This window comes from Sus scrofa, chromosome 5 (genome assembly GCF_000003025.6).
Source record: "Sus scrofa isolate TJ Tabasco breed Duroc chromosome 5, Sscrofa11.1, whole genome shotgun sequence".
NCBI lineage: Eukaryota > Metazoa > Chordata > Mammalia > Artiodactyla > Suidae > Sus > Sus scrofa.
Genome location: NC_010447.5, coordinates 82,438,133 through 82,461,104, shown reverse-complemented (window position 1 = coordinate 82,461,104; position 22,972 = coordinate 82,438,133). Strand labels below are relative to the sequence as shown.

Genomic DNA, 22,972 nt, shown 5'->3' with positions numbered 1-22,972 from the left:
TCTCCACCACACTCAAATGCTCATTTCTCTAACTTTTCTAGGATTCTTTACTGTAAGAATGATAACCTCCTCCAAATGATACCCAGATAACCCTAATTTTTACCACCTCAATTCCATTTAGACCTGACTTTCCTCCATACAATAGCATTCTGCAGGTTGTAATACTACCCCCTCTCCTTTCACTATTTCCCACTTAAGTTCGGTCATGTTCAGGACCAACCTCGACATGCCCTCTAATCGCAAAGATTGCTGAATCTGGATAACAATAAACTGACTCCTCAAAGATTCAAAATCAAAGCAGAAAAAATTTTAAGTTTTTATATGACATCCATTTTTGAAATACGTAACTCTTACAGCACAAACAAGGTTATTTACAGGTTCTTTTTACAAAACATATATGCCATTTTGCAGCAATACTGTTAAGATCATGATCTAAAATAACGGTCAGGGTTCAAAAAGGACTCATGGATCTGGTCTCCAGAAATCCACAGTATAAATAAAGTATGGCTGAACGTCAGGGCTAACCCCCACATCAAAATACTAATTCTCTACGCCAGTGGTCAGCAGGTGATGGCCCAAACCCAGCTGCTGGCCTGTTTTTGTACAGCTGCAAAGTTAGACATGGTTTTGACATTTTAAAAAGGATTGTTACAAAACAAAACAAAAAACTAAACTAAACCAAAGATATGCAACATAGAAGATGTGGCCTGCAAATATTTACTACGTGGGGTTTTTTTTGTTTGTTTTTTTTTACAGAAAACGGTTGCTGACCCTGCATTACATGAAAGTGACTGAGAGAGACAGAGACTGGAATATACTGATGAGGACGTCACGGGCCAGGGCCATCAGCTCCACTCATTTCTAAAATGCAGCACTTCTGTCTGGATATGTACACCTTCAAATCATAAGTACATCTGGCGAGTAGCTCTGCAACTTGACTCTAGCCCTTTGTAATCAGGCCTCCACTTGAAATCACAGTCTTCTTCAGGGGCTAAAGTGAATCGATGACAGTCACTGAGCTCGTCAGGAGCGGTGAGTGTGTTAAGATCATAGAGTCTTGAGTGTCCGTAAAATCCATAATTTAGATATGCCAATAGGAGGGGATATTGATGCTTTATTTAAATAAGATGTATAAAAACATGTTCAGACATCCCAATTCACTGTGTTCAAAAGCAAGGGTAGCTAATTAAGTCAGCTACTTACTTTAAAAATGGAAAATGGAAAAAAGAAACAAACGTAAAAAACACCCAGATGTAAAACCAGAGCAAAAAGCTTTGGCCTGCACCAGACTGGGGCCCCTCAGCGCGCCAGCCGGCCCAGGCTTCTCACGCTAGTTAGCCGCTCAGCTCCCACAGCAACCAGTGCTGCCCCTCATCGGCGACTTTTCATTTAAAGAACAACAGACAGGTCCACGAGCAAATGCTTTAAAACTAAAACCAGAGCTGCTCAACACACACATTTTCTGTGTGTTGGGTAAGTAATTCCTGGTCAGTAGGCTATATTCACTCCGGAAAACAGGCATTGTGCTGGGTGTTTCTCCTTCTTCAGGCCAGGCTGGCTAAGCTTCACATCGTGAAGACACCTCTGTGATGCCGGGTCTTAAATGCTCAGTAATGCTGAGGTAGGTTTTCAAACGAAGATCTTCTTATACCCTGATTCGATCAGGACTAGCTTCCTTGTGTATCCTCCTGCGGGGGAATATCTTCCGCTTAAGCGCAATTAACTAAAGGAGGAAAGAAAGAAAATAACATTTAATTCTCCAGGTTGACAAACTTTAGCTTTCTCCCTGAAGGTTGTTTCCGCAGTGCTGTATGTAAACAAAAGACAGCAAACAAATCTCTATCAAACAAAACCAACCACTAACTTCACTGGCGGTGTAGGGTCAATATGTCTAGATACCTAATTTTTTCTTTTTTTTTATAGTCACACCTGCAGCATATGGAAGCTCTCAGGCTAGGGGTCGAATCAGAGCTGCAGCTGCCAGCCTGCGTCACAGCCACGCAACACTGGACCTGAGCGCATCTGTGACCTGTGCATCAGCTTGCGGCAATGCCAGATCCTTAACCCACTGAGTGAGGCCTGGGATCAAACCCACATCCTCATGGAGACTCTTCTGGGTCCTTAACCCGCTGTGCCACAACAGGGACCCCTCCACAAGGTATTTAAACCAATGAAAATTAAAAATATCTTGGTTTTCATTTTATAGGTCATGTTTAAGACCTATAAAAACTATAGAATTTTACATAGAAATTACCACATATATTTATTTTCAAGAAAACTGAATCTTCAGCTCTTAAGATACCGTCTCTGGGTTTGAAAACGACTACATATGTGCAACCTAGGATTTTAATGTAAGAATTCTAGGAGTTCCATGGGTTTGATCCCTGGCCCAGGAACTTCTGCATGCTGGGAGCCTGACCTCCCCGCCTCCAATTCTATACCATTTTTCCCTCTTATACTTACACATAATGCCCAATGGTTATTGCTCTGGTTATTTGGAGATTTATGAATGGACTAAAACGCAAAAGTTCATTTGTAACTTAGTAGCTTAGAACTTGAATAAAAACTTCATTCTAACAGAAAGTTTCTCCATGATACATCTGAACTAGAACCTGATCACTGTGATAAAGTTTCTATGAGAAAAACCTGTTCTACAGTTTCACTTTCTATCCCTCCAGCCTGAGAAGGAAGCAGGGCTTTGCCCAGGCAGGGGCCACCATGGTCTGGATGATGAGCTGCGCTTCCGGGGCACGGGGAGCACCGGCTCGTTGGTGAGTGTGGGGGAAGTTAAGGAATTAAGTAGGTGAAGTGCAAGGTGCTGGGGAGGAGAGGGGATTTACTCTTCCTCTCCCCCTCCTCCTGCCTCTCTGGTCCTCTGCTCTCTGTTGGTACAAACAACAGTGATGAGAGACCCTCCCAACCCTTGCACTGCCAGCAGCTGCTCCTTTCAGCCTGCGTCGCCTCCTGTACCACAGGCCAGCACACAGCTCACTTGGGTTCCTCATTGGACCTCTGTTCTAAAACCTGGTACGGTCTTTTTTTTTTTTTTTCTTTTTAGGGCCGTATATGCTGCATATGGAAGTTCCCAGGCTAGGGGTTGAATTGGAGCTGTAGCTGCCAGCCTCCACTCCAACCACAGCAACACAGGATCTGAGCCGCATCTGTGACCTACACCACAGCTCACAGCAATGCCAGATCCTCAACCCACCGAGAGAGGCCAGGGATCAAACCCACATCTTCATGGATGCTAGCTGGGTTCATGACCGCTGAGCTACAACAGGAACTCCAGTAGAGTCTTTTTTTCCCCCTAAGATGTTTACTCTCCAGGAACAATGACAGCCAGATCCAGAACAAGATTTCTGTCCCTGGGAAGTAGCGGAGGTTTACACTGCAGTCCTGCTCGCCTGCCACAACCTTAGTTCCTGAATTTTCTTCCATCGGCAGCAGGAAGCCCAGAGCTGTTGATCCCAAGGTTCCCAGTTCTTAGGCCACTGCCGCCGCCTCAGTGTGAGTAAACTCAGTGCCAGGTTCCCATCGTGACAGCGGGAAAAGGGCCACCCAACAGTCACCTGCAGTGGAGGCCGAGGCGGGGTTTGCCTGCCCTGTGTAGGTCAGCTCAGCCCAGACACCATTCCCTCCCTTCTTAAATACTTTTTTTTTTTTAAACCCCAGAGCATTTCACACCTGCTGCAGCCTAATGAGGATCCTCTGCTCTCCTTTTTACCTCGCGACTCTCCCTCTTACTCTAGACTGGGTGTGCACCTGCAGGGGAAACCTAAGTGGGAGACAGGCTGGGCCCAGGCCGGGCACCATCCCCAAAGCAGGGCGAGGCCTGAGGGTAAGACACTGGCTACTGTGACAAAGATTAAAGGAAAGCAAGAGAATCAGAGATCCTAAAAAATTAGGATCAGGTGAGGATTCGAGGCGGACTTTCGGTCAAAAACACTTTGACTTAGAGACTTCAGGCTAAAACTGCAAAGCTTTATTTATTGAGTTCCAGGTACAAAAAATAATGGCTATATATGTAGAAAAATGAAAAAGAGCAATTTATGTTTGCTGCCTGAGTATTATGAAATATATTTGATATGAGCTGTAAGTCCACAGGAGACATAAAAATTTTCTTATAAATTTCTATCACTTTAACAAAAAAATCAGATACTAACACAACCAATACTGTTCAATGTCCACATAAAGTATATAAAACTTACCTGTTCAGCAAAAAATGAGACTATCGTAAACATGATCAACGTGGCCAACACGCAATGAGTCCAGAACTTCAGTCTGTCTCGATAGGCCCTCCTGCTCCGAGAGAAAAGAAAGCCAATAGTGCAGCTCTGTGGAGGGCTTCACTATCATTAGTTAGTTTTCCTAACTATATACTATTCACTAGTCTAGCAAACTGTATTAGTTTAGCGAAAACAATGCTGTGAAACATGAAAACAATGGAGGCAAGACTACAATATTAACGTAATTATATATTTCCCATGTGAGTATGAAATTTTCATTGTTATAGTAAATACTTGAATTAATAAAAGTCATCCAGGCAGGGCAGAGGAATTCAAAAGAAAATCAGAATTTTTAACAAACAAAAGCCCTCTTCATCTTTATTAATTCATTCATATTCATTTATTCACTCAATAACCCAATAAACCCTTCCTATAGATAAAGAGAGGTGAGTAAGAAGTCCCTACTCAGAAGCCTCCCCGGTGGCCTACTGGGTTAAGAATCGGGTATTGTCGCTGTCGTGGTGCAGGTGTGATCCTTGGCCCGGAAGCGGCTGCATGTCGCAGGCATCCACGCTCTAAAGTATCTGCCAGCCTGCAGAGGTGCTGACGGGCACCCAGCCATCACACAAGATGGACAGAAATATCAAACGCAAAGCCTTGTGGAAAAACAGCGAAATGAGGAAAGCTGCAGAGATGGTAACACTTCATTTAAGCCACGAAGTGGGAAAGTCAAGAATGTGGCTGAGAACGGCATGAGCGCTGACAGAACTGCAAGCTGGGACCTGCAGGACTCGATCAAGCCTGGCGTGGAGGCACTGGGGATGTTCAGCCAGGGAAGCAGGTGGGTGTGACCTGCAGGTGTTCTGGAAACCGTGCGGCGGGGTTTGCACGTGATACCCTAGTGGGAAAGGAGAGGATATACATGCGTGCGAGTCACAATCAGGGTGAAAATGGTGGCCACCTGAAGGCTGGGTGTCACAGGCAGGTGACCAGAGGCAGGCAGCCCAGTTGGTCTGTGCAGGAGAAAAGGAGGAGGGCTGCACTGGGGCAGAGAATGGGAAGAAACTAGCCCTGGAAGAGACACCGGGAGGGCAGAATCCCCGGGACCAGGAGACAGGAGGATGGGGATAAACAGGGGAGCACAGCAGTTTCCTCGTCTGTAATCGGGAAATTTAAGGAGCTTAAACAAACACTTAGCATAAGGCTTAGAAGATGTGCGGGTGACCACCAGATTCAAGCCTCTGCGCTGAGTTTGACTCATTTACAATTGTCTGGTAGTGGATGTCTCTACCTCAAGTCACATCTTCAAAATGGGGCCCTCCCTCCACTGCTCTTCCTCCTGATCCACAGCCAGCAGCGTGGGCTCCACTGTCCACAGCAGCCTTCAGAATGTGTGTGTACTCTGAAGGGCCGAGACACCCCAGGAAGCAGAACCCTGTAACAGCTGGAGGTGCACTGAGCGCCTACTATGCGCAAGGCAGGTATGTGGACCCAGACAGTGAGAGACCGTCTCTGCCCTGATGAGGGCGCACAGGCTGCAAGGAGTGACAAGCACACGGGATGGATGGCTGGCAGGTGCAGAAGGTACTATTCCCAAGAAAGGAACAGGAAGAAAGCCACTGCAGGAAACTGGGGGGAGATGACGCGGACTTGGGCGCAAGGTCATGAAATAAGGAAAGTTTCTAGAAAGCAGGATAGGGGTGGTGGGTCTGCAGTAAGAGGTGAGGCAGAGGCTGAGCAGGCTGAGGAGAAAGCAGGCCCAGGTCAGGGAATTGCCCAGCGCGTCCCGCACCTGCTTCGTCTCATTTGTACACCACGGAGAGCCAGGTCTGTTCACACCACTTTTAAACTCAATCCTTTTCTTATTCAATAGGGTCCTTGAAGGTAGATTTAGTCATAAACTGGACTTGGGGAGCTGACAGTTGGAACCATTCCAAAGATCGTCTTCCTTTGAGCACAAGGAGCATGAGAATGGTCAGAAGCCACTCCTGGCCATCCGTGGAAGCCATGTTAACTTGTTAGGAAAAGAAAGGTATGGAGGTATCAGCAGTACACCTGCTACCTGTCTCCCTTACCCAACCACAAGACACCGAAGAGGTTCAGTTGCTGAGGTCTGCTTGTTTCCCGCTGGAATCTCCCCCAACTCTGCCTACTGCCTTCTCTTTATTCTCTGGGCCGCGTCTTTGGTTCACGCCTTGACCACCCATTTCCGCGACAACTGAAATGCTTATTACTGGCCTCTCTCCTCCAGTTCCCGACAGCACTGCCTCACTCTCAACACCTTTCTCCAGTCCCACCCCACATGATGACGACAAACATCTAAAAAGTCTCCCGGGAAGCCCTGTCTAACTCGGATACGGCCCTTTGTAACCGCTCCCCTCGCTCCCCACAGCACTGCTTTCTGTACCTCGGGGTCCGGGCACAGGCATGTCTCCTGCACGGAACTCTCTCCTACCACAGCCTTTTCATGATTCCAAAGCAAGTCCACATGCACCTCCCCTCAAAGAACCAGCCCTGTCCTCCTCTGTACTCCCACAGCACTGAACCCCAGCGCATTCTACGTCACAACTGAGCACCTGGCCCCTGAGAAGGCTGGTACCGTGTTCCTTTCATCTTTGTACATGCAGACCTCATTTCATTGGCTTCGCTTTACTGCACTTCACAGCCCTGCTGCCAAGCAAGTCTATTGGTACTGTCTTTCCAACAGTCTCTGTATCACATCTTGGTAATTCTTTCAATATTCTAATTTTTTTTGTTATTATAGTGCTCTGTGATCAATAATCTTTGATATTACTACAACCTGCTAAAGCCTTAGATGATGGTTAGCATTTTTTAGCAAGTATTTTAAAATTAAGGTAGGTGCATTTTTTAGATATGCTATTGCATACTTAACAGTCTAAATATAACTTCATACTCCCTGGGAAATGTGATGGTCTGGAAGAGAACCCACCCTATCTCCGAGGTTTGCCTATATTCCTAGCACCCAGCATGGTAAGCAGGCAAGGGGTCAAAAATTTCCCTCAACTGAAAGATAAGATTATAATGAAGTGTTGGTAATAAAATTAAAGAAGGGACACTATGAGGCAGCCGAGGCACACAGAGGAATGAACGTGCAGAAGGTCAGGAACCACGCTGGACATGCCGCGTAACAGCGACGCCATCTTGAGCAAAACGCTTGACCTCTGTCACCACGTCCTCATCTGTAACATGGCAGTGAGCACGGCAGCTCTCACTCTAAAGAGTCAATACACTGCCCAGGACAGTGTCTACTGTATAGCAAATATTCAAGAAACAGGGTTGCCGCTCTGACGGCCGTGATGGCAAATGAGGCTCAGTAGATATACTCGGCCAGTGAGCTCAATAAAAACTATAAATGTAGTTTACAAAGAAATTAAAGCAAGTAACACAGTAAAGAAATTTCATTGCTCTTAAAAAGACACAAACACAAAACATGAGAACTTACCATTCCTGGAGTTCCCGTCGTGGTGCAGTAGAAACGAACCTGACTAGGAACTTTGAGGTTGCGGGTTCAATCCCTAGCCTTGCTCAGTGGGTTAAGGATCTGGCATTGCCGTGAGCTGTGGTGTAGATCGCAGACTCGGCTCAGATCCTGCGTTGCTGTGGCCGTGGCATAGGCCAGCAGCTGTAGCTTCAATTTGACCCCTAGCCTGGGAACCTCCATATTGCTGTGAGTGCAGCCCTAAAAAGCAAAAAAAAAAAAAACCCACAACCAAACAAACAACTTACCATTCCTGCAGCTCATGCATATGGAGGAAGCGGTTCCGATACTCCCTTGGCAGCTCAAACTGGGATGGTATGGGGAACATGGATTCGTAGAAGTCCCTGAGAACAGCCTTCACTGTCTGGGCATCTTTATGATTGTGGTCAATGTTGTCATTCAGGCAAACAAACTTCCTAGAAACAACAGAGACCCAGGGTTACTGGTTTTTGCAAGAGGGATCCTTACCTAACAAAACAGGAAGTGTGGATGCCAAATATATCTGAAATGGACTTCTGTCCCAAGTTGGTGCATCTACTGATATGACTCTCCGGGGGAATAATGTTCTCTAAAAGTTTTCTTTATAGATAGTCCCCTCCTGTAAGACAAAAAAGAACTAGAGACAAATTTTGAAGGTGCCTTCTAGCTAAGGGAGTGAGTTATTTTAATTTCGATTTGGCATGTCCCCAGTGAAATGTTCAATAAATGTAGTCGGCTGACTAGAACATTCTGTTAGCATCCCCGAAGAAAAACTAAACTGATAGTTACATTACTAAGAAGAGTCACGTAAATAATCCAGGCAGAGATGGCTCCTAATAGCTGTAGATTAATATGAGGTTGATGACTTGCTATATCTCCAACCAGGCTATAAGATGCTGGAGTTCTGGCAAAAACCAGGTTACAGTGGTGCTTCCCTGGCTTGTTTCACGTTCCTGTCAAGGCAAAACCCACCAACCTGAGGGCCCACTGAAACGGTAGGTAGGCATAACACCACTTCTGAAGTACACAAGTTCAATTTGTTGGGTTTTTTGTTTGTTTTTTTTTACAATTTTATCAAGTCTAGTAGAGCCCCCAGATCTCACTAACAATTTACAGCAACTATGGGGACACAGGAGCACATTAAACAACTGGGAGACAATCAAAAAAGGCCAAAGTTCAAGAAATCTTCAAAATATATCCACTCTGATTTCTTCATATATGCATGCAAAAATTTATATGTTGAAAAAAAGAGATGGGGGTAACCTATAGACTTAACTGCAATAAATATAGTTGCTACCATTTCAAACAGTTTAAAACGATGCCTATAAAAGACAATGGGAAGGAGTTCCCCAGCAGCTCAGTGGGTTAAGGACCTGGCATTATCACTGCAGGAGCTCTGGCTATTGCTGTGGCGCAGGTTTAATTGCTGACCTAGGAATTTCCAAGGGCCACAGGCACAGCGAAAAAAGACAATGGGGGAATGTGTACAATGGCCAGATAGTTTATCATGTTAAGGAATAAATTATGGTATTGAGGTTATTTTCAAAGAGTCCTTATAATGTACACATACATACTGAAAATTTTACGGAGGATGAAACACTGACTAAGATTTACTTAAAAATAATCAGCAGCTGCCCTGTCTGCGGCGGCTGCCCTTTCTCCAACCTCAGGGTGAAGCCCACGCAGGCAGGAGAGCAGCCGAGCCCCGATACTGCCCATTCTAGCCTCCCTGTGACTGCAATAAGCCCGTCCTTACAGTCAAAGTCAGAAGACTAGCTTTCCACTCTTGACTTAAACACGAGTCCCCCAAAAGTAAAACAGAACAAGAGTTAAAAATGATAAAATCTGTTCAGGGTCATAGGAGGTACCTGGGCCTGGCAGACACTGCTGGAAAAGCCCATTTTGCCTTGTGTCTTCTTAGTAAAACCCTGTCCCTTTCAGGATCATGAAACTGTCTGTGAATTCTCTCACCCAACAACTTTTAACCTGACACAAAAACATCAAAGTTCAGGGTGACAACTCTCAACTCTCCCTGGTCTCACTGCACATCACCAATGACTCAGAGAGCAAATCGACAGAACGGGGGAAGCAAAACGTAAGCAGCAAAACTGGTTCGTAAAGTTACCTTTTTTTAATTTTGTCTTTTAGTCTTTTTTAGGGCCACACCCATGGCACTTGGAGGTTCCCAGGCTGGGGATCCAATCGAAGCTGTAGCTGCTGGCCTACGCCAGAGCCACAGCAACACCAAATCCAAACTTCGTCTGCAACCTACCTCGTACCTCATGGCAACGCCAGATCCTTAACCCACTGAGCAAGGCCAGGGATGGAACCTGCAACCTCATGGATGTTAGTCGGGTTCGTTAACTGCTGAGCCATGATGGGAACTCCTGAAGTTATCTTTTTTTTAAATGAGAGCAGGGCATTTCGCGCAGAGGAAATGACATGTGCAAAAAGAGCTGCAAGCGGGGAGTCTCAATTATTACGGTTTACTGTCTACTTGGCTTGTAGGATTTTACGACTATATTATAAACAGGTATTTTCATTTTTCTTAAAATTCCAATTTCTACCACCTCCTCCCCAAAAAAAGGACTTTTGTTTTTGTCTTTTTAGGGCTGCACCTGTGGCATATGGAAGTTCCCAGGCTAGGTGTCGAATTGGAGCTGGAGCTGCCGCTGCCGGCCTATGCCACAGCAATACGGGATCTGAGCCACATCTGCAAACTATACCATAGCTCACTGCAACACCAGATCCTTAATCCACTGAGCAAGGCCAGGGATCGAACCAGCGTCATCATGGACACTAATCAGGTTTGTTACAACTGAGCCATGAGGGGAACTCCAAGAATGGAATTTTTAGGGGAAAAAAAAATACTGTGGCTTTGAAATGTCTAGAAATTGTGTATCTCTCATATTTTATAATTAAAATCATAAATGAGGTGAAACTGAAAACTTCTAAAAGCGATTAAAAGACAGATGAAAAGATTAATTTTATATGCTAAGTTTCCCCCTGGGTATTTTAACAGTTTTATATTTCCCATGAAGTCCAAAACTCAAAAATGTAGCTTATAACCAATTTTATCAAACTAGGACAACTGTTAGGGGGCCAGGCTGGAAATTGTCAAAGCTTATATAAACCTGAATATTTAATTTCATCCCCAAAGAAGGACTGCAAGTTTACTGGGTTAATTTTCACATTTATGGTGGCATTCCTTTTTTCCTCAGAAGCTAATCTGAACTTTACTTTGAAATGAAAGACAGGGTCAAGTCAACTCCTCTGGAAGCACCCCACCCCACTGATCCCTGACGTCCTGCAGTAGCAGGTCAATGTGCAGAGTGAGTGGAGCAAGCTCCTATTCCAACCTCCTGCTCCAAAAATCCATTTAACCTAACTGGCCTCAGACAGAGGACGTAGCAGGTATGAAATTGATAAGAACAGATATTACCCTTGATCTTAAGGCTGAGAAGTGATGGAAGCACCTTTTCAGAAATGCTCTGGGAGTCCCCCACAACGCTGCCCACCCCCAGACTCGATGAAGAGTTATGGCACTGGACTCCGAGGTCCCTCTGCATGGGTGGCCCCAATCTCAACTCACAACTCCTGCCTCTCAGTTCAAACCCTACCTCCACCCTTAGGCATTCCAGTCTGCGCCAGACAGAAATAAGTCACTCCCTTCTCCCCATTCCTACTGCTTTTTCTGTTTATCTGCATGACTAAAGATAATTTTTAAAGTTATGGGAATTCTCTGTACTTTCTGTTCAAATATGAACCTAAAACGCTCCAAATTTAAAACAACAACAACAAAACCAGCAGTACCTGGGGTTTTTCCTTATATCATCCAATTGGCCAACCACATGCGAAACATTGGTACGAATCATCTTAAAAGCAATCTCTTCTTCTCCCATGATTTCAAACCTAATTATCAAAACATATTTGAAAAGTTTAAATAATCATGTGGATGTGTAAAACAAAATTTCAACACGCATTTTATAAAACTGTGACTTAATCTTTCCATATTATTAAAGAAAATAACCTCATATAAATTTCAAAGAATGCTTTAAGAACTATGGTAAAATTATGAAAATACCACACTCTTACAATTATTCTTCAACAAGGAAAAAACATGTGATGTAGTACTTACCTATATTTGTTTTTGTCCTTATATGCTTTGTGGATTTTATCAGTCACTGGCTTACAGTTGGTAACTAGACTTTTAGTGACTGGTGGCTGTGGGAAAATACAGACATTACAGTAGGGCCAAGACAGGGGTGGGGGCGCAAGTGAAGCATTCGCCTCAGGTGCAGAATTTAAAGAGGAACCAAAAGACTCAGTAAACAAGATGAATATCTTAATGGATTATCTTAAAAAAATCAAATTGGCATACTATGACCAGCAGGCTGCCGGTTTTATTTTAATCACACGTTACTACACACTATCTGTTAAAAGTCTTATAAGTTACTGGCATAATTTTTTTCAGAAAGAAAATAAATTTCAAACATAAACTGTAATGAATTGGTCTTATGATACTCATAAGCTAAGCTGTCATTCTGACAGTCCAATTAGAAAATACTCTCTTCTACATGTAATAGTTAATTACAGTCATGAAGTGAACACCTTGGCTAAGAGTTCACTTGGTAATGTTAACTAATGCTGCGAGGTTCTTTAAAAAAAAAAATCCTAAAATCCCTTAATAACCCTTTAGCATACCTGGATAAGCACAAGAGGAATAACTGTTTTCTCCCCATAGATTATCTTCCTTAGAAAGGAACACACTTCTGTGAGTTCTGTGTAAGTGTGTATGGCAGGGTAGTTATTACAACATCTTACTAGGAACCCAAAATTTATAAAGAAGGAAAAAGAGATGGATGTGTAAATACAAGTGATGAAAGACAAGTCTGGATCGAGCACTGAAACAGAGTGAGCACAGCTCCCTGGTGATATCAGTGGCCTCTAAGGCAGCCTGTCAACACAACCCGATGTGGTCAAAGACAGGGAAGACCAACGAGGCCAGATCAAGGGGAGATGCTTTAGGAGCCCAGCACACTTTGGCCCTTCTTCCTCCTCTGCCCTAAGCTCTGGGGTTACACCAAGAAGATATCAGAAAAGACAGCCTGGAACTCACAGCCCATCGTGCCCCTCCTGGAGAAAGGTATACCCAGAAATACGTTGACAAATACATAGACATTACATTTTTTTTAAATTAGGACACTGACCTCCGGATGACTCAGCGTTGATTCTATCAGCTTTGCTGGCGGTAACGCCAAATTTTGGGAAAATAGAAAAGTGCTTCATGAGGCCCTCCAAGAATACCATCCCTGATGTGTGCAATGAGTACTAATTGGATCATTTCTCTTTTTTGGATATCAGATTTTTATATGATTTATTATTCTTCTCTATATTCATTTACAAATATCTACAGTTAATTATAGGGCTTGAACATTTTGAAAGATGGTCAATTTTTTAAAAATATGTGTTTTTCTGATTATGAAAGTGAAGACTATTCATTATAGAAAATATGGAAAAATACCAATGTGAAAAAAGGATATTAAGAACTACCTATGTTTAGAGTTCCCGTCGTGGCTCAGCAGGAGTGTCCAGCGTGGTGTCTGTGAGGATGCAGGTTCAATCCCTGGCCTCATTAGGTGGGTTAAGGATCTGGCAATGCCGCAAGCTACAGTGTAGGTCGCAGATGTGGCCCAGATCTGGTGTTGCCGTGACTGTGGCGTAGCTCCGATTCAAACCCTAGCCCGGGAACTTCCATATGCTACAGATGCAGCTGTAAAAAGAAAAAGAAAAAAAAAAGAAAGAAAGAAAGCAGCAGTAGCTGCTGCTGTAGCCAGACACAAAAGACCATATATGACATGATTTACTAAAGAAGAAGGGGGGGGAAGCTCCCCTGGTGGCTCAGTGGGTTGAGATCCCAGAGTTGTCGCTGCAGTGGCTCATGTTTGTGTTCCATTTCTGGCCTGGGAACTTCTGCATGCTCTGGCAAAAAAAACAAAAAACAAAAGCCAAGGACTACCTATGATCTAACCTACCATCGTTCCCATTATTTTGGGGGGTATGTATGAAGGTTTCTGGGAGTTTTCCACAGTTCTAATCATATTCTGAATATGGCAATAACCATTTTCCCACTAATTTTATATTGTAAACATTTTTCCATATACATGTTAGTAAAAATTAACTGTAAGCATTGCATAAATGGCTGTGTGATATGCTTGCATCAATTCTAAATGCACTTTTTCACATTATCATCTTTCTGAAACTGGGATGTGTCTTACAATCAAGAGTCTTCCAAGAAAAGACAAAAAATAAAAAATAGAGTCTTCCAATCATTTCAGCCAAATGGCACTCTGATAAGGTTATGTGTAGAACATCCACTGCCCCTACTGGTGAGGTTCAGAAAGGGCCAGCATCAGAGCAACTGAGCTTGGATGAAAGATGGGATTCCATTTGATGAATATTTCCTGGGTTAATTTTTATCCTCACAGTTGTTCTAGAGCAGTGAGTATGCTTTGGCGCTATCTTCTGCCATCCTTAGTGAAGAGGATGTCTGCTTACAGAATTCAAACAACTAATCTCAATATTAGCTTAACATCCATTAGGAAAGAGAAAAGATATTTCAAAGAAAAGTATACATGATTCTGGATTATCTGTGCTACTAATTTCCACTAAAGATTTATAAACACAGAGCCTATTTCTAGTTTGTAAAGTGCTATGCAGAACTGAAGTAAATAACACCGATAAGGATATACTCTGTTTTACAGAAAAGAACCCACGCCACTCACCAGATTGGGGTCATAGTAAGCTTCCTGAGTTGGAGGGATGTTGTTTAGCTGAGTGATATTAGCGGGAAGCATTTTCGAACAATTTATCAACATGTGCTCCAGACCTGTTAAATCCTAATAAAACAAAACGAAAGGATAAATCTTCTATGTACATTACAAGTAACAACTGTGGTTTTAAAAATGTTAAAGACGGAGTTCCCATCGTAGCTCAGCGGTTAATGAACCCGACTAGCATCCATGAGGATGTGGGTTCAATGCCTGGCCTCCCTCCATGGGAGGGAGGATCCAGCATTTCTGTGAGCTGAGCTGTAGGTCAAAGACGAGGCTCAGATCCTGAGTTGATGTAGCTGTGGCGTAGGCCAGCAGCTTCAACTTAGAGTGGAGCCCAAGCCTGGGAACCTCCATATGCCGTGGATGCATGTGGAGATGGGTACAACCCCTAAAAAAAAAAAAGACCAAAAAAAAAAAAAAAAAAGTTAAAGTCACCAAAATTAAAGTGCTGTCTTCAAAGAGGGCTTGACTACATGACTCTTAAAGACACCCTAACCAGCAGAATGAGACAATGCATTCATCAAGTAACTCATCTTGGTCTCAAAGTAGACCGTTCTGGACTATGACGCACCATTTCACACAAGATGGTCCAGGGGATCACCAGATGGGAGGTCCTGCAGCTGGACTCATCTCTGTACTCTCCAGTAGGGAGTGTCCTACTCCTGGGATGAGAGGGTGTCGTGACAGAAGGGGCCGTGCAGGGGACGAGCCTGGATGAGAGCTCCACTTGCTCGGCCACACCTCAAGACCCTGAATGAACCTGTCACAGGAATTGCACATGCAGGTATGGCCTCCTCTCCAGATAATACAACAGCAGTCCCTACTGAGAGCCTAAAAAATGTCACCTTATAGGAGTTCCCGTCATGGCTCAGAGAAAACGAATCTGACTAGTATCTATGAGGACACAGGTTTGATCCCTGGCCTTGTTCAGGATCCACGTTGGGTTAAGGATCCACATTGCCGTGAGCTGTGGTGTAGGTTGCAGACACTGCTCAGATCCTGCATTGCTGTGGCTGTGGCATAGGCCGGCAGCTATAGTTTTGATTCAACCCCTAGCCTGGGAACCTCCATATGCCACGGGTGCGGCCCTAAAAAGACAAAATAAATAAATAAATAAAAATTTTAAATGAAATTAAAATTATATAATATAAAATAAAATATGAACCTCAAATTTGATTTTTAATCCTGGCATTAAAAATGAACTAGTTGTGAAGTTCCCACTGTGGCACAACAAAAATGATTCCAAGTAGAAACCATGAGGTTGCAGGTTCAATCCCTGGCCTCGCTTGGTGGGTTAAGGAGCCAGGGTTGCTTGAGCTGTGGCTCAGATCCTGCGTTGCTGTGGTGTAGGCCGGCAGCTGTAGTTTTGATTTGACCCCTAGCCTGGGAACCTCCATATGCTACAGGTACAGCCCTAAAAAGCAAAAAAAAAAAAAAAAAAAAAGGACTAGTTGTAATCATCCTCATTACATACGAAGAACTACTTGGACTTGCATTACACTGAAGTATGCAGGGGAAAAAGACAAAGGATCAAATTCAAAAGTTTCATTTAAAATATCACACAGAGTTTAGGGCAAAAAAATTTTAATACCTGCAAACTTAAAGGCAAGTCGTGAATTCTGGTAGCCAGCGTTCGTATTTCTCTATCAGATAAGACACCAGATTGATCTGTGTCAACTTCATCAAAGACTTGAGATACATTCAAGGGCTGAACTGCACTCATGAGATAATAAAAGTAAGAGAAGGCAAACTGCATGTCCTCGGAATGGCGCACTTTGTGAAACGACGTCTTGTCAAATTCTTCAGGGAACCTGTCCAAACATAACGTATCGTGAGATCTGGTTATTTAAGGTACGGCCAGTACCTAACGTGTGGAATCAGACTCCTCCTTCCCACTGTCGACCTTATACCTTCAACAAATCAGCCATCAAGCGTTAGAGCCGTAAATGCCGCACAGCCAAGATGTAAGTTTCAGCAGCCATGGCTGTGAGCACCAGTGAACAACTCAAACACAACAAGACTTACATATCTTGCAGTTCTTGCATAACGATCCGGTCGATCATGTGAGGCATGTGTGCGGGGACTTTGCGAGACGTGAATCCAAACTTGCTGTTCAGAATTTTATTCACATAACGGAGGGAATCTGCAAACGTATCTTTTAGGTGCCTCCCAGTGTGTTTGCTGTCAGTGAAGTATGCCAGTTGTGTCTTCAGTGACTCTTCTTCCTGAAAAGAGAATTCCACACAACACAGCATCATATTTTAGTGCACAAGTGCCCGTGTTAACTAGAGACAGAGGTACTACTTTATGCAACGTGGTAACAACGAGTCACTAGCTGTTGTGAGGGGCACATGACATGAGCACTAGTATGTCTCTTCAAGGATCCTAAGAGCAGGACTAAACCAGATTTCAGTGAAAGTTATGGCCAACACCGGCCTGAGAACAACAGCTGCAGGGCAAAGGTCTATTTATAGGGCATTCTTCAGGGCTCCTCACTGAGCATGAGATTTCACAGCCAATTTCAACGCAAAATTCAGAAAACTGACTTTGAATAAATTTGATAGTAATTTCAGTATCAAGTTATTTCTACTGCTGACATCAAAGCAAGTATTTAAACCGACTGGAATAAAAATTGGTTCACTATATAATAGTGTTAACATCATGAAATGTAAAGAATCCAGTTAAACCCAGTAAGAGGTGAAACTGAATGAATGGGCAAAGAACATGAACACAATTTACAGGGGATGATAAGCAAAACATTTCTGCTTCTGAAATTGATGAAAGTGTAGACTGATATTAACAGGTGTTGGTCAGCCTGCAGGGACAAAGGCAGGCTCGTATACTGTTGGTGGAAGGGGTGTAACATTTAAGGAAGACGTAGTTCAATTTCATACATAGAAGACCCTTTAACCTAGCAATTCTACCTACAGAAATAAAGCTTCCTCAAGAGCAACGTATGTGGGAGTTCTTGTGTGGTACAGCAGGTTAAAGACCTGGCATTGTCACTGTTGTGGCTTGGTTCACTGCGTGGCATGGGTTCAATCCCTGGCCTGGGAGCTTCTGCATGGGTGCGGCCAAAGTGGTGGCGGGGGGGGGGGGGGGGGAGGTATATGTACAAGAATGTTGATTGCAACATATTTGTAACCGAAAAACATACAGCTGTTAAAACAACAATGGCAGTTTGCCCATCTCCTATTACGTCAAAGGCAAGTACAGAGCAAGATATGGATAATTTCACTGCTGCAAAACATAAACTATATAAATACTGGAAGAATACCCACCAGCCTACATGTTCATAGTGACTGTCTCAAGTAAGGAGATTAAGGGAGGAAGAAAAGAGACCTTTCCCTTTTCACTGTTTTTTATTTTTTGCTCTGCAATTTTTATCACTAGCCTATAGCACTTCTGCAATTTTTAAAAGGAGTAAGGGAGGGAGAAAAGTGAGGAAATCAACATTGGCATCGCTCAATAGTTAGGAAATACTGCGTGTCAGGGACAAGATACTTCCCACTCCCCAAAGAAAATGAGAGAAAAGCGTCAACTCTCCTCGTCACAGCTCCTCGAGGCTGTGCTCTGCTTGCCATCCAGCCTAGAACACATGGCTTTTCTCTGTCTGTCCTCCTCCCCACCATCCAAAAGTCAGCAGACAGGGCACTTCCTCCGGGATGCCTCCTCCGAGACCTCCAGGCAGAGTTAAGGCGTGTTCCCTTTGGATCCTGCCCATGCCTCAGCAGACACTTATCACACTGCCCACAAGTCTGCCCCCCAGCTCGCTCTCTCAGTCTCCCAGAGCAGCGACTGTTCTGACCATCTCATGCTCCCCAGCAGCTGGCACAGAGACGGCGCTTACAAGATGTGCAAAGGAGCCCAGGGCACTGCGGAGGCTGCGGAACAGGAGGGACAGCGAGACAACACTGAGGCTTGGCTCACACCCTCTGCTGCTGTGGGGGTGGGAGAGCTAATGCATCTCGGGGTCTTTCATGAGTAAAGTAAAAATACCAGAGCCAACTCACACAACGTATGCAAAAGTGTTTTTTAAAATCACAATAAAAATTTTTAAGTAAAAAATTAAATTGCTACATACCAAGGAAAGATAAGATACCATCCCTATTCTACTACTACTTCTCAGGGTATGGCCCAGCTACCTCCCTTACTCACTCACACAGAGGCTGCTTCCTAAACTGTGAGATGGGGATGATGACAGCAGGGCCCTTATAAGGCATTTTTATGGTTAGAGTTACTGGGATAATTAAATGAAACCAGGCAAGAAAAGCCCCTGAGTTCAGTGGTGGCCACAGGCAAACGCTGACTAAGTGCAGCCGTGAGTATATCATCACCACTGACAAGGTTGTTCATTTTTTCTGAGCATGGGAAGGTTCAGGCTGGGTATCACTTACATCCAGAAGATCCTGGAAATACTTCTTCTTCTCCCATGGCAAAAAGCCCAGGTAACTGTCTGTGTAATACTGCAGTTTTCTTCCAGGTAATACTTCATCACCACCTAGGTGACTGTTAGCATTTTCCCCCAGTCTGTTTTTCTCTTGTTCTTTCCCTGTGATTATCTTTTCTTGTGTCTCCTTCTTTTCCAAGCTGACAATCAGAGATGAGAACTTTTCTTTGGACACACTCCTGCCTCCCATTGTTTGGGTCAGAGTTTGGGACCTGAGTCTGGCTTTGGTTTCTAAGTCCAGTGGCGTCTGACTCTGGGAATGGCCGTTCACCCTCATGGTCACTGCTGGAAGAGGCAAGGACCCCTGGGACCTTTCAGGTGTTCCTAAGCTGCTCGGGTAGATGCTTCTGTGAACCTGTTTTCCCAATGGGGCCTCCATACTGTCATTTCGTTGCCCTGTCACAGGAGCCTGATTTACTGCCAACTCTGCATAACGTGGGTTCATCAGAAAGGGCCTCAGCAGGGCTGACTTGGACAGGTTGTATCCTTTCAGGGTGATGTCTCCGAGTTCCAGCTGCAAATCCAAGTTACTGAGGCTCAGCTGGGCCTCCTTGGGAAGGAGTGAAATATTGACCAGCGGAACTTCCACCTCCACCTGGAATTTTCCTGTTGTGTTAGCATCGTGTCTCTTGACCTTGGGGAAGCGTTTTTCTTCTGGAATATCCTCAAACGGGATTTCCACCTCTGGAAGAAGCACTGTCGGGCTGACCAAATCTTGGTAAGACTTCTGGGTCGTAGAATTCCGTTTGGGCTCCTCCCTTGTGTCAACCTCTACCGCTAGCTGGATTTTGAACTCTTCACCGTTTGTACTTTGAAGTGTGAGATTAAAATGTATTGTGGTTGCATTCATGCCACTGTGCAATATGAGGTGGATGGTTTTCCACTTGTTGGCGATAGAAGCGTGTCGAATTATGGGGTTGTCACTATAGGCGCCTTCGATTCCCCTTTTGGCTATTTCTGCAAAGCTGAAATAAGGCAGGCATTCACCTTTTGGAATAACATAGTGAGTCTGGTTTGGGAGAAGAGTTACTTTATACAATTCATGAAAATGATCTAGAGGAAAAAACACAAACATGACTTTTAAAAAACTAGCCATTTCCCCCCTTTTCCTTCAATTCTTAGGGTTTGAGTTTTCACTTTCTAAGAATGACTTTAAATGAACTTTAACCAGAAATTCTAACACAAAAGCTACTAGTGTAGGGCTCATTTTTACTCTCGGAAGCAATCACTACTATCAATAGAGAATGCTAAGGCTGACTCACTACAGAGACACAGCATGATTCCGAAAAGCAAACTCCAATATCAACTTCCATCTTTTTGTCCATTTGAAAAAAATATAAATTCTTGCCAAAAAGGACCCCAATTAATAAGCTATTGACAAAATCCAGTATTCAAACCATGCTTATTTCATGAGCCATTGCTCTCCTTCTATTCTTCCCAAACTAAACCTTCACCACATACTTTCAACTAAGATAACTCTGCTCAGTTAAAACAAAGAACAACAAAAAAAAGTCAGACAGGAGCACTAACAGGAAAAGATGCAGCTTCAGTGTCTACTTTTTTTCCTAAAGATCCGTGTCCTTCTCTTACTTATGACTCACAACTAATTTGGATGCAGGGCTGAGAAAGGGACACACAGACCATAATTACTTTAAACAACAGCAGCAATCCAAACCCCTTCTACCTAGCAAGGATTGTCATCCCCTTATTCTAAGTATGTTTTGACAGCTAAAATAAATATACCTTGCCCACAGTCGCCAGCATCAAACCCACAGGATAAGACATTGCAGGCTTGGTCACAGAACTTATCAGCGAGCCAGGAATTTGCACATCCTTGATTACAGTAAGAGACGCCGGTTATTCCTCCGCCGAAATGCCAGGGCTGTCCGCCTCCCATACTCCCGGTGCCCCCGCCTCCTGGGATGTAGCGACTCCCTCCACTGTTACCTGGAGGAGGAGCAGGAAAACAGAAATTTGCTGTGCCTGCAATCTTGGAAAACACTTAATAGGTGTTCACCCCATTCTTGAGGAGAAGTCTTCATGCAGCTTAAAAAGAAAATAATAGGCAAAGGGGGCGTCATTTGACAGCGGACTGGAAGTGGGCCTGGGTGTTGATCAGCTCTGCCGCCTCTAAGTACAGGCCGGAATTTTGCTCAAGGGGCACACAGAGATGTGTGTGCAGGGCAGACTGTTCTGAAGACTGATTCTCAGCACTGCCAAAGACGTCCTAATACAGGCACTGACCAGCCGAATGAAGGGCCTCGCTCTCCAGGCAGCACAGCCTCTCTCTCACATAGGTGTTCACTCCCCGCCTCTGACACAACTTAGAGCTGTGTTTCTCCCAACACTCAACACTTTCCCAAACCTGTTTGTTTCCTCACGCTGACAAGCTGCGCACACACCCTCTCTTGCGTCAGTGACTGGGAAATTCAAAATGCTTTATAAGGTTAAATGCTTTATAAACAGAAAGATAATAAATACATGTAAAAACCTGCTATTACCAACAAGTCCAGATACACACATGCAAGAAAGGAAGAGGAGACGCTGAGGAGATAACATGTTTATTTCTGTGGCATCTCTTTAAGTCACTTGGTGACCGGGGGCAATCTGATGCAGAGAGCCAGTGGCCACAAGCTCCTGCAAGAACCACTTAGAGTGATGCTTGCTCTTGAGCTCACATCAGTGAAGGTACAGAACTGATTTTCCACATCTTGAGTATCAGGAGAAGGCATTTTCAAGCGCAGGGTCAGTGTGGGAAACCCCCCCCCCCAATGATAATATGAATAAACTGGGCCACATGGGGACACTGGTCTTCACCCCCAGAGTCCATGGATTACTGACCCTTGAACACATGAAGAATGTTTCATCAAGTCACTGTACATATGCAATAAAGACAAACGAAAAAAATTCCGTCAACATGGACGAATCCTCACCAGAGCAATCGCCACCGTCCCAATCACAGGCGGAATTATTGCAAGCCTTGTCACAATAGCCGTCTTTAATCCAGGATCCGGGGCAGCCCTCAGCACAGTTTGGCACAGGCCATGTCAAATAAACCTACGAGAGAAACAGAAAATAAAATGGTCTGTCCCTTTCTATTCTTAAATTAGGATTCTTTAAAAAAAAAAAAAAAAAAAAAGGCAACACAACACAAACAGAGCCTCTAGAAAAGGTCTGCATTCAGGGGCACCCTGGGCCTCAAGTGGGCGGGTACCTGCAGTAGGTCTCTCACTCCCACCCTCTCGACAGTTCTCACCCGGCACACATGCTCTCTGCCGCTACCCGAGGAAAGCAGGCAAGGACTCGACTTATGGGTGAGTCTCACAAGAAGGTCTTTTAACCTATGTGGAAATAAAGCAGCACCACGCCAGACTTAAATGCGAAAGCAAGAGTCTACAGGAGCCAAGTATGAACACGAGTCACTGCTTTTCCATGATGCTCTCGTCAACTCCTGAGCAGATTCGTGCATGGTCCTGCCTCCAGGCTGAGAAGGGGGCACGCTCAATACCCCGATCCCCACACACGGGGTCCTGTGATGAATCACTCAGCACGGCACGCTGCGCTGTGAACTCGCCTGCTTTCGAAATGACCCACATGTTACATGGTTACTTTCTAAATCAAGTCATTTTTGAAGAATGTGCTCCCCTTTAAAGTCTGACCAGTCCAACTATTTGGGAGGGCTTTCTCCATCTGGATAACTCTTACTTGTTCTTCTACGTTCACCTCAAATCCTTTCCCTGTCCAATTTCATCCTCCAGTGCTCCCATTCCTTTGCACCCAGGGCACACCTGCTGGTGTGGAAATCACGGTATGTGGTCACTGATCTTATTTGTCTCCCCTGTCAAGCCACGGCTCGAGCCTGCAGCCCTGTGATCTAAGGCAAGTGCACCCCACCACCACCAGCCCCAGGAAAATGAGCCTGGGGCTGGACAGGGGGTGGCACAGGGAATAAACTGCAACAGAAAAAGCAGCTTTGTGCTTT

The 22,972-nt window shown here is 44.4% G+C and overlaps 1 protein-coding gene across 15 annotated transcripts in view; it reads right to left on the bottom strand.

The window, feature by feature from the left end:
• Positions 286–22,972, bottom strand: part of GNPTAB (N-acetylglucosamine-1-phosphate transferase alpha and beta subunits) — a 196,180-nt gene continuing 173,493 nt past the window's right edge. For all 15 annotated transcript variants that reach the window (XM_021092665.1, XM_021092666.1, XM_021092667.1 and 12 more), the window contains 11 exons: positions 21,924–22,047; positions 20,734–20,937; positions 18,938–20,043; positions 16,566–16,765; positions 16,132–16,351; positions 14,490–14,603; positions 11,843–11,928; positions 11,518–11,616; positions 7,974–8,141; positions 4,209–4,299; positions 286–1,723 (listed from right to left, as the gene is read on the bottom strand). In XM_021092665.1, the coding sequence (XP_020948324.1) occupies positions 1,646–1,723; positions 4,209–4,299; positions 7,974–8,141; positions 11,518–11,616; positions 11,843–11,928; positions 14,490–14,603; positions 16,132–16,351; positions 16,566–16,765; positions 18,938–20,043; positions 20,734–20,937; positions 21,924–22,047 (2,490 nt within the window). In that variant the 3' untranslated portion in view covers positions 286–1,645. The remainder of the gene's footprint in view (positions 1,724–4,208; positions 4,300–7,973; positions 8,142–11,517; positions 11,617–11,842; positions 11,929–14,489; positions 14,604–16,131; positions 16,352–16,565; positions 16,766–18,937; positions 20,044–20,733; positions 20,938–21,923; positions 22,048–22,972) is intronic.